This window comes from Papaver somniferum, chromosome 5 (genome assembly GCF_003573695.1).
Source record: "Papaver somniferum cultivar HN1 chromosome 5, ASM357369v1, whole genome shotgun sequence".
NCBI lineage: Eukaryota > Viridiplantae > Streptophyta > Magnoliopsida > Ranunculales > Papaveraceae > Papaver > Papaver somniferum.
Window position 1 is genome coordinate 25,727,545 of NC_039362.1, and position 11,433 is coordinate 25,738,977.

The following is an 11,433-nucleotide window of genomic DNA, read 5'->3' on the forward strand; positions in this document are numbered from 1 at the left end:
GTGTATAATATAAATGAGACGATGATTTACGTGGTTCAACACTAAGGCCTACGTCCACGGGGTTGGTTTTTCACTATGTATAATATGAGATTACAATGGATAGTCGAGTGACTCTGAGTAAGGAACGAAGCTAAAAGGTTATTGATAAACTCATACTTACTCTTACACTCTCTCTCACGAACTATAGTTCTTTCTTCCTAAAATTGGTCGACCCTTTCTCTCTCCCTCAGGCTGGGTATTTATAGAGGATGAGTGTGGGGTGTTCTTCTAGTGACAGTTGTATCCTTATCGTCTTGGACTCTGTGCTAATCCCGATGGTACCTTCGTAATATACCGATGGCTATAACGGTAACATAATGTAACGCTGGGTTGCCTCTTTCTCCTCCATAAGATAGTTGACACGTATCATATGCTCGTAGCATTTAATGCGGGTGGTTGGGATAGTCTGCACGCCTCAGACAGCTGTTGACGCGTGTGTCAGCTTCATTTCCTCTCAGTCGTTCGATCTGGATCTCTCTTGAGATGGTAAAAAGTGATCCCAAAAGTCTTCCTATGGTACTTCGCAGTGGCCCTATCATCTAGTGCTCCTTGATTTAGTATCGTCGGATCCGTGTGATGATGATAACGTGTCATCAGTATCTTGATGCTCCTTTCAGTCGATGGAGTACACGTATTTTCTCCTTGACACGTGTTCGATCATAGATCATGTGTATACATCTGCATGTATTTCTATTTAAAGTTCGGACCTTGGTTGACATATGATTCGTAATATACTACACACTTCATTGAAGTCGACGCAATCAGCATTTTAACGGAACATCTAGACAGTAGACACCACTAAACGGGAGAAACCTGATATCCTAATGTGCCGTAATCATTCAGGAACCCAACTAAGAGAAAAATAAAAATAATACTAATATTTACCAATGCAATTCTCACTAGAATTCTTCTTAGAAATGCTATCCACCACATACCACTGTCGGCAGAACGGAACTATTTGTATAAATATAATGACTCTTTTTCTTTATTTGTTTTTTGGTTTGATTCATCAGCAGCATCTAATTGTCCTATCTTTCTGATCTTTCATTTGACCTCTAATCGAATCCAAAAGAAGGTTGGGTAAATACTTTTAGCATTCATGGTTAGTTATAAGTAGGAACTATATCTCGGATCATAGCACAGGGTGATAGGAGACTCGGTCCCAGACCATGACAACGAGTACAAAAAGATAAATAAAACCAGCTTAATCCCCGGTGCCACTTGTCAGGCCACAAACTGTCCCATCTCCTATATCTGTTGTTTTAATTCAAAAGTTTTTAGCCGTTAGATTTTGATATGTGGGTCCCGAACAAAAGGTCCTTTTTTATTTCGACAAATTCTGAGACAGAAAAAAGAACCAAAAAGAATAAAATTCGAGGTGTTTTTGTTGTTTTTGGAGTGAGAAATTGGAGCGTTACATAGAAGCAGAAGAAGAAAAGGAACCTCATTTAGTGAAGATTAAAGAGTTATATTGTCTGGGTTATTCTTTGTTTGCTTGTTAAGTAATTGTCGGAAGAACCCATTGATTGATTTCCATAAGAAGAAGACGAAGAAGAAGAGACTTATTTGGTTTTGAGATATGGATACGAAGACGAACGACAAGGATGTCATTCGTTTAGAACGGGAATCTGTTATTCCTGTTTTAAAACCTAGAATTATTATGACCTTGGCTAACCTCATAGGTACTACTACTCCTTTGATTAAGCCTCGAAGCAGCCTTCTTTTATTTTCGATTGTGTTAAATTTTTTATTTTGGTTCATGGGTTGTTTTCTAATTTCTCTGATTTCATTTGGAAACCCGTATGGCCAGCAATCGCACTCCATGGCAGTAATGCCTAATGGGTTGTTTTTTAATTTTTGTTATTGCTTGAATTGATTTTGATATTCATTATTTACTGTTTGGATTTGGGTTACTGTCAATTTTCAGGGAGGTCAGTTGCTCCCGCCATGGCCTTAATGCCTAATGTGTTATCTTTGTTGGTATCCAGAACATGGGAATGACAGGGCTGAGTTTCTTAAGCTATGTAAAAGAGTTGAATACACTATTCGAGCTTGGTATCTTTTACAGTTCGAGGATCTTATGGTAACTCTTTGTGTGTGTGCCCGTGTCTCTTATTGACTCTCAACTCTTATTAGTGATGTTTTTGTTGTATACGTGCAATATGTTTTTGTAGCAATTGTACTCCTTGTTTGATCCAGTTCATGGAGCTCAAAAATTGGAGCAGCAGAACTTGTCTTCTGCAGAGATTGACGTCCTCGAACAGAATTTTCTCACCTACTTATTTGAGGTTAGTTGCCTCTACTTTGTGTTCCTACTATGTGTAGTAAAAAGACGATTTTGTAAATCATACACATGTTTATCAGGACATTGTAAAATCATTTTTTAGTTTTTTGTCTGCGTAGAAAGTGAACTATCTATGCAACTTAGATACAACATCGCGCTTTAAAATTGATTCTAGCCATCAACACCTTAAGTGATTGGACGCGCAGTTGGTATTCATTTGTGTATGCCTTTCAAAACCTGGTGACCTTGTGGACAAGGAGAAGCCAGGGCTCGAAACTCTAGTCTGATATTCTCGATCTTAAGAGGCAAGAATCCTAGAAATAGTTTTAAGTTACAAGATCCAATTTTCGGATGGGGCAGCCTTTCTCATTCAGCTTCTCAGTTCAAGGATCAAGATGGATATTGAATGTCGCATTTGGTAAACATTTATGGTACATGCAATGGGTGCACTCCATGTATACAAGCATACCCCACAGATTATTAGATACGATACCTTGGGAAGTTGCTTCTTTTTGATTGAGAATTTTCCCTTGTATGTTATCATTTGGATGTATGCATTTTCCTTATGTTTCTTCATGCAGGTGATGAGCAAGAGCAATTTTAAAGTCACAACTGACGAGGAAATTGAAATTGCACACTCTGGGCAGTATCTTTTAAATCTTCCTATCAAAGTAGATGAATCGAAGGTTGAACTTTATGCAATATTTCTCTGTTACTGTCTAAAATATCCATCTCACAAACTAATATTTCTAATATTCGTCCCCTTGGTTATAATCCCCATCTTTACCTTTGATTGGATGTAGCTGGACAAAAAGCTTTTGAAAAGGTATTTTGAAGAGCATCATCATGAAAACCTCCCAGAGTTTGCTGATAAGGTACTGCCGAAGTGTATCATTATGATGGTGCTATTTTTATCTTCTTTGTTTTCGTTTGTTGTGTTCTTTATCCGGCTTGGTGCATCTTTTTCTTCATTCAAAGTCCTTTGGTTTGGTGCTTGTTTTCATGTGAAGTATATAATCTTTCGTCGCGGCATTGGGATTGATCGCACAACTGATTACTTTTTCATGGAGAAAGTGGATATGCTCATTTCACGCCTATGGAGAGGTTTGCTCAGAATAACCAGGTAACCTATCAGTTGTAGCATGACTAAAAGTAAAAACATAGAGATTGTTCTGATGATATTGCGGGCAGTTCTCTTCCTTCGAATTTATCTAGAATAAAACTCAAACGACTTTCTGTAGTTAGAGTAGTACAAATCTAAGTTAGGAACTAAAGATAATTGTGTCGGGTTGTATAGGTTTTATCTGTTTCATTTGAAACTTCAATTATCTTCTCTTTTTATTCATTATTTTTGTGGATTTTGGTGTTTGTAGACTTCAGCGCTTCTTTGTCAGAAAGCCAAGTATAAAAACCAAGAAAGAACCTAAGGAAACTGATGAATTAATCCCTGATGGGGACACAGACGATCTATTTGTTGAACGGATTCGAATTGAAAATTTGCAAATCAGGTTTCCATTGGTTCTTTAGTGCCCAACTTATTATTCTATTTCCTATGTTATTGTATTTTGTGACTGAAACAGGATATTTTCTATGACTTCTTTGACCAGCACAAGGAATATGCTCAACAAGATCACAATACAAGAACCCACCTTTGACAGGATGATCGTTGTGTACAGGTACTGTTTTAGCTACATTTATCCATCACATGATAGAAGATACAGTCTCTTCTATCTTTTCATTATAGGGTGACTCGAGGATAACTCGGGTAATATTTCAAAAAGATTAGAGGATAAAAGGATTCATATGTTTTAACTATTGAACTTTATCTGTTCAACTAAGTGAAGCTGAAATTATACAAGTTCAGGGTCCTTGTAGGGCCACAATAATATGAGTAATGTCTTAGTGATGATCTGATTAGTATGGTATTCCTATAGGCAAGCAAGTAGCAAAACGAAAGAAGAACGAGGAATATTCATAAAGCATTTTAGAAACATACCCATGGCTGATATGGAGCTCGTTCTGGTTAGTCTATACATTTCAATTATTTTGGTATTGCATTAGCAGCGTTGATTGCTATTGTTTTTTTTTTTCATTTTACTAACTTTACCTTGGTTATTTTTTGAATTTTCTTAACAGCCAGAGAAGAAAAATCCGAGTTTAACCCCGATGGACTGGGTCCAGTTCCTTGTTTCTGCTGTCATTGGACTGGTGTGCTACTTATATCTCGAAACTCCAGTTTTTCTGTGATTGCTTTTTCCTCTCTAACTAACTATGGTGTGTCCGTTTTCTTTTTTTTCGCAGGTTACTCTTGTTGGTACAATTGAAAGCCCCAAAAATGATTTCTGGGTTATGGTTGCTATTATCTCCGCACTAGGTGGCTATTGTGCAAAGATATATTTCACGTTAAGTCCTCACTGCTCCTGATACTTTCATAATTCGTTTTGGTTATTATTGTCAGACTGGTTTAAGATCTGCTTCTTTTTGCTTATCATTAACATAGTGAAAGTTCTATTTAATGTCACAGATTTCAGGCAAACATGGCAGCATATCAGAATTTGATCACAAAATCGATGTACAATAAACAACTGGATAGTGGGAAGGGAACTCTTCTGCACTTGTGTGATGACGTGATTCAACAAGAAGTATGTGCCACTACCATTTCTGAATTACCAGTTCTCAACTCGACGCATAAAAACTTGCGATTTTACGCAATTCAGTGACTCATGTTTGTATTTCTTTGTAAACACCTAAGATTATCATGGTTCAATGTTCAGGTTAAGGAGGTGATCCTTGCATTTTTCATATTGATGGAACAGGGTAAAGCTACTAGAGAAGTAAGAATCAGCGTTATACTCCTAATTCATATTTTTGTAGACAATTGGAATATAGCTGAAATTACTAAACTTGTCCTCTGTTCGGTAATGCTATGCTATGTAGGATCTTGACCTCAGGTGTGAAGAACTAATTAAAGAAGAGTTTGGTGAGAACTGCAATTTTGATGTCGATGATGCAGTACAAAAATTAGAGAAACTCAGCATCGTCTCGCGGGTAAGATTTATTACTCTCTTTTAGTGGTTAAACTGAAACACAACTGAAATAGTTTCACAAACACCTTGGTCGGACTTCTGAAGCGATGCAAGTGTCATTGTTTTCATTTACATGGTCCGAGTACAGAAACGCTTTCTGAATTGCCTGTCAATCCTATTTTGCGATGACTTTGTTAAAAATAGATTCATTTCTACATTTAAACTTAATTGTGTGTTCTGGTTTTGTGTGAATTTCAGGATACTATTGGAAGATTCTACTGCGTAGGTCTGAAACGTGCTAATGAGATAATTGGTACCACGACTGAAGAACTGGTGATGAAGGCAAGACAGGGTGCTAATAGCGGGGCATGAGGTTATCATTTCAGGTTGTGATCTTTTTCCATTCTTTCACGTATGAAGAGATGAATGGTCTTCTAATCTTCTCTTCTCCTCCTGGGTATGATACGAGGATCTTCTCGTCTCTCCTCCTGGGTGTATGTAATGATGGACCTGCAGGAGCAGAGTTTCACACGCCCATTTTGTGTTTGCTTGTTCGTTTTTTGTTTCCTTGTATGTGATCATCTGAAATGCCACAAAAAGGATTCATACACTGATTTTAATTGATTCATTTTTTATTTTATTTTTGTGAAAATGAATATTTTATTTATTTATTTTTGAAGGAAAAAGATTCTATAATTATTTTTTTATGTACATCCCTGGCGAGGGTTCAAGCACTAATCACACTTATGTCTAGGGCCAAATGCAATTTTTTATTTAATTAGTACACTGTTATTGTTTCCATGTATGTGATCATCTCAGAATTCTGAAATGCGATAAAAAGGATTTATACACTGATTTTAATTGATTCAGAAAAAGAATTTTTTAATGAATTAGTACATTGTTATTATTTCAACTTTCTATGGAGTATTCCATGTTGAGAATATGGTCATCGTTTTCATTTTCCTAGCAAGGACTCTAGCTAATATCTTAAGGCCATTTGGTCCTTAGAGAGTTGCACATTAGGATCTTGAAAAATACTTGCCAGGACTCTTTTACTATTAGGATCTGTAATATTCGATCAATTATTCAGTTACCTTTTCAGATTTGGATTGTTAATCCTATTCTAATCATACTATGAATAAACTGATTAGCAAGACGGTTTCTTCTCGGATTTCCTATGAAATTACCAGAAGTTATTCTCAGAGATCTTCTTGGTACAAGCATTTCATGTTACTTGGACTTCAGCGGATGCTCTCGAAGTTTTACTTCGTTTGTCCACGGGTCTGCTGCCGTAGATATTATCCTTTTTTTTTTCCCTAGAATAGCTTATAATTTTTAGGACCAATGTACAATAATACAGTTTTAGTGCCTAACTGCAATATGATGTACACCCCTGTGGGAGAAAGGAGTCTAAAAATTGCACTTTCCTGCAGAACTTGACATATATTTGAGAGCTTTCCACATGATCTCTTCGAGTGAGTGAAGAAAAACTGCGGATAGAGCTCAAGTAATCTCGATATCTAACAAATAGGGATTAGTACAAATCATCTCCACCAACTTGTTTGTTGCCATTGATAACCAGCTTCATGACATAAGAATTTCCCAACAACTGTATGCCCCGTGGACAAAAGAATATGAAGACAACATCCACTAATATACGCTCATTATATAAGTAAGAGCAAAAAGATATGTACACAAATCTAACAACAGGCTTGTGAGCCTGATTTTTGTTACCCATGAGTTATATAACTATCCTACTTCATATGGTACTGGTGTCTAATGAAGTCGCAAATCTTGGTTCCGCAATCCTCACTTGAAGTGAACATAATGAACATAAAAGCCTGTGTGATTGATTCTGCGGTGGAAGAAGAAAATAAAGTTAATAGTGTTCACTTGAAAAGAGAAAAGGGAAAATTTTAGCAGCAAATGGAATGATCTTTGAGGGTACTAACCACAAATATCAGCCACGGAGAGGCAATATTGTTAAATATGTTCAAATGCTACAAGTGCCACATTATTGGTGCCTGTAAATAACAATAGTAGTCAAGGTACTTATATCAAACTGAACTACACTCAAGCTACAGTTCTTTAATGTAGTTGCAAAGAGACTGCTTATGGTTATCAATTTCAGTTTCCTAGAAAATCACAATATATTTAGGAGTTGGCCCTTTTGTACAGAATATACATTTTTAAATTTTTAATGGAAATCTCGGAAATTGAAGATTATCAGTACCTTTTATATGAACATGTGCGCAAGGGAATGGACAACTGGGATTTTAAGCTTGCGGCAGTGCAGAGCATGATTTTCAGCTTTCAGGAATTTTCAACTGTTTCAATTTTGCCAACACGTGCTTCATGGACGGTCTGATTGAGAGTGACTCCACAGTGCAGTCCGATGCAAGACTTAACATAACTAACAAATTCTCCTTAGGCCCTACTTCCCACAGCTCAGGAGAGAAAAAGTCGGACGAACGCCCTTCATTTATCAACAAGTTCCCCCATGCAACTATGTTAAATCCATTCCCGTAATTAGAGAATGCTGGATCCAGACATTTCTTCCCAGACATCAATTCCAAAAGCACGACACCAAAACTATACACATCGGCTTTATCTGAAACCCTGCAGGTGGTTGCATACTCAGGTGCCACATACCCAAATGTACCAGCTACATCAGTAGTAGCATGGGTTTCAGAAACTTCTAGAAGTCTCGCAAGCCCAAAATCCGAAAGGTATGCATTAAGATCTTCATCAAGCAAGATGTTGCTAGGCTTGATGTCCCGATGAACTATCCGAGGAACACAATAATAATGAAGATAAGTTAGTGACTGTGCTATGTCTAGGGCTATTTTGTGTATCACTTGCCACTTCACATTTTCCCCCGATCTCTCATGGATGAAGGTTTGAAGATTTCCACCTGAGAGATAATTGTAGATTAACAACATCTCAGATTCTCCCATATAATATCCAATAAGAGTTACGAGGTTTTTATGTCTAATCCTTCCCAAAGTTCTAATTTCTGCATCAAACTGTTGAATCCCTTGGAATCTTCCAATTGCCAGCCTCTTCACAGCTACCAGGAAACCTGGAACCAGCTCAGCCTTGTAAGTAGCTCCAAAACCACCCGTACCAATCAGGTTCCTAACACTGAAATTTCCTGTTGCTCTAACCACACTATCATAATTCAACTTAGTAGGAACTTCTGTAAATGTCACGACTACTTTGCTTTTGAGGCTGGAAATTCTGGCAAGACCAAGCTTTTTCCTCCTACAAACCAGGACCAGAATCGTTGTCAGGAAAACAAGAACTACGATAGATGCGGAAGTTACGAGCCCAATCACAATAGTCTTAAGTTTGTTTTTATGGCGTGTATGTCTATGGATCTCAAGCGGAATGGGAAGTCCTGCAGGAGGTCCAGTGTTTGGATCAGGGCATGGTTGTAGAAAATTATTCCCTTTGAAGCCATCACAGTCGCTCACAAGTTGAAGATGAGGTATAACACCAGAAAGGTTGTTGTAAGAAACATCCAGCTTCATAAGATGGGAAAAAGTTGAAAATGATGTGGGAATCTTCCCTGACAGTTTGTTGTGATCAAGTAACAATTCTTGAAGGTTTGTGGCGTTTGCCAAACTAGGAGGTATGGCTTCTGATAGAGCATTTCTTGATAAATCTAGAACCGTAAGTAAATGCAAATTACCGAGCTGAGCAGGAATTTCTCCTACCAAATTATTTCCACCCAGAAGAATCAACCTCAGATGGTTCAGCTTCTCCAATGTGTATGGCAGAGACCCAGTCAACATGTTTCCCCTCAGGTCAAGATGATGAAGCATCTCTGAAGAACCAATACTAGAAGGAATTGATCCACTAATCTGATTGGAAGCTACCTGAAACCCAATTAACCTCGAGCAATCAAAAAGCAAATCTTGTGAAATCCCACCCGATATATTGTTGAAACTTAAATCGACTGCAAAGTTCTCCAAGCCTGTGCAGTCAGTAAAAAGAACGCCTGGAAGAGACCCGTTAAGCTGATTATTGTTCAGTAATAACCTGTAGGAGGGTTTAATGTTACTTGGTGTGACTCCATCTCCTAAGTAGAACAACGGTAACGGATATGTGAAGTTATTCCAACTAAAATCATGATGGACTACAAAATCAGCAGTACCCAATTCCACCATATTAATCTGTGAACTCCAACGAGGAATCACAGAGTAAGCGAGTTCGAAGTTTTCTTTCTCATTAACATAATTACCTTGACTAAACACCTTCACACTGTTGGAGCAATCACTCTTTGCAAATGCTGGTAGCGAACCTGATAACGAGTTATGACTAACATTGAAGTAAACCATACACGGCACATGCAGCTGCAAAGGAACGAACCCCAGCAAAACATTCGAACTCAAATCCAGAAATGAAAGATTCTTACACAGCCCCAACCCTTCCGGAATCACACCAGTAATATAATTCTGCCCAATATTAAGCACTCGCAGTTTACACGAATCTCTCCAACTACTTGCCAATCTCCCTCCAAGATTCGCTCTAGGTGCCCAAAAAACCTCAAGATTCGGCAACATCAGTACCTCATAAGGAATCCCTCCCACAAATGCATTAAATTCCCCTCTTCCACTCTCTTCCTCACTACCGTCAAGCAAATTACTCAACACAACCACCTCTAACTTCCTACAGTTCCCCAACTCCTTGGGTACCCTCCCAGTAAGACTATTCCTCGAAACATCAAGAACCCGTAGCTCCTCAATATTTCTGATTTCCACCGGAATCCTCCCTTCAAGTACATTTTCATCCACTAACAACTCCCTAAGATTCGAACAATTCCCAATCTCCGGCGGTATCCTATTCACTAAAAAATTCCCAGACAATCTCAAATACTCAAGTGATTCACATCTAGTACTAACATCAACCTTAATCCCACCACTAAGCTCATTATAACTCAAATCCAAAACCCTAATCCTACTAAAACCAATCAATCCCTTAGGTATAACACCATTTAACATATTATAAGACAAATTAAGCAGTCTAAGATTAAACAATTGATTATTATTAAACAACTCACCCGGAATCTCACCGGTGAAATTATTCCCTTGTAATTCCAGAACTTGAAGAAACTTAAGATTCCCAATCTCCTTTGGTATCTCACCATAAAACGCATTATTAGCTAAACTCAAGACACGTAGCTCAGTGAGGCCACCAACATCACCGGACAACTTTCCGGAAAGTAGACCTCCCGAAATGTTCAAAGAAACGGTAACATTATTATCACAAGTAACACCATACCAAGAACAATGATTCAAGGAACTCTTCCCGTCCCAATCTGATAAAGTGTTAAGTGAATCTCGCTGAATCGAGTTCTTTATTGAAAGCAGATACTCAGAATCGTTAACTGATTGAGAATCAGATACTGGCAGCAGAAGATATAATAGAATCATCAAAAACCAAGAAAATAATCCCATCATGGTTAAACAAACTTCCTTTCTTAGTTTGAGAAAGAGAGAGTTAACATGAGATGAGAAGGAATCTGTCACACAACAACAACCACAACGGCATAGTCGAGGAGGAGGAGGAAAGGAGGAAAAAGGGGTTGAGTTGTGGTGGGTGTCAGAGAGAAACGGTGGTGGACGGAGGAAGGAGGAGTAGAAGACAAGAAGAGATTGGGCGTTAACAACGGAGTTTAAAAAAATTTTGTTTGTATTAGTCACATGGTGATTTCAGTTTTTCTTGCGATTTTTATTTGTTTTTTATTTGTTTTTTGAATTTCAAAACAACGAAAATGAAATGCTTTCGCTTTCGCTTTCGCTTAGTTTGTACTCATTGTTTTTTATCTTTAAAAAACTTAATAATAATATCTCACGAGTCACTCTCGGCTTTTAACACTCTTTGTCCCGGAGTTTGCATGATTTTATGGGAAGGTTTCTAGTGTTCAAAAATGGTATTATTGATTCCGATGTGCTATGTAGATGGATCTGGCCGGAACTAATAGGATGCTACAGTAGAAAATAAAAGAAAATTTGCACAGTTGTTGGATTAGTTGTTTTTCTTGTACATGGTTCGTAAAAGGGAAAATTAGGGGGCGAT

The 11,433-nt window shown here is 37.8% G+C and overlaps 2 protein-coding genes across 3 annotated transcripts; one reads left to right on the top strand and one right to left on the bottom strand.

The window, feature by feature from the left end:
- The first annotated feature begins 1,388 nt into the window (after positions 1–1,388).
- Positions 1,389–6,048, top strand: LOC113281207. 2 transcript variants are annotated; one of them, XM_026529887.1, is made up of 15 exons: positions 1,389–1,721; positions 1,967–2,122; positions 2,214–2,327; positions 2,905–3,009; positions 3,127–3,198; positions 3,334–3,446; positions 3,697–3,831; positions 3,931–3,999; positions 4,258–4,345; positions 4,460–4,531; positions 4,625–4,725; positions 4,848–4,965; positions 5,098–5,157; positions 5,261–5,371; positions 5,608–6,048. In XM_026529887.1, the coding sequence occupies exons 2-15, from the start codon at positions 2,003–2,005 to the stop codon at positions 5,719–5,721; spliced, it is 1,392 nt and encodes a 463-aa protein (XP_026385672.1). In that variant the 5' UTR covers positions 1,389–1,721; positions 1,967–2,002; the 3' UTR covers positions 5,722–6,048. The 2 variants fall into 2 exon arrangements, with proteins under 2 accessions (XP_026385672.1, XP_026385671.1); XM_026529886.1 differs by having other exon boundaries at positions 2,028–2,122.
- Positions 6,049–6,883: 835 nt separating this feature from the next.
- LOC113281209 (LRR receptor-like serine/threonine-protein kinase RPK2) lies at positions 6,884–11,064 on the bottom strand. The gene is made up of 3 exons (XM_026529888.1): positions 7,583–11,064; positions 7,302–7,373; positions 6,884–7,204 (listed from the first exon to the last, which is right to left on the bottom strand). Exon 1 carries the CDS (start codon positions 10,812–10,814, stop codon positions 7,656–7,658), a length of 3,159 nt encoding a protein of 1,052 aa, XP_026385673.1. The 5' UTR covers positions 10,815–11,064; the 3' UTR covers positions 6,884–7,204; positions 7,302–7,373; positions 7,583–7,655.
- Between the last annotated feature and the right edge of the window lie 369 nt (positions 11,065–11,433).

Bases quoted from the DNA above. Each gene is read 5' to 3' on its own strand.
- LOC113281207 (XM_026529886.1), top strand. From the start codon at position 1,619: ATGGATACGAAGACGAACGACAAGGATGTCATTCGTTTAGAACGGGAA. The intron at 2,328-2,904 runs GTTAGTTGCCTC...TTCTTCATGCAG, and splicing joins TTCTCACCTACTTATTTGAG to GTGATGAGCAAGAGCAATTT. The intron at 5,372-5,607 runs GTAAGATTTATT...TGTGAATTTCAG, and splicing joins AACTCAGCATCGTCTCGCGG to GATACTATTGGAAGATTCTA.
- LOC113281209 (XM_026529888.1), bottom strand. From the start codon at position 10,814: ATGATGGGATTATTTTCTTGGTTTTTGATGATTCTATTATATCTTCTG.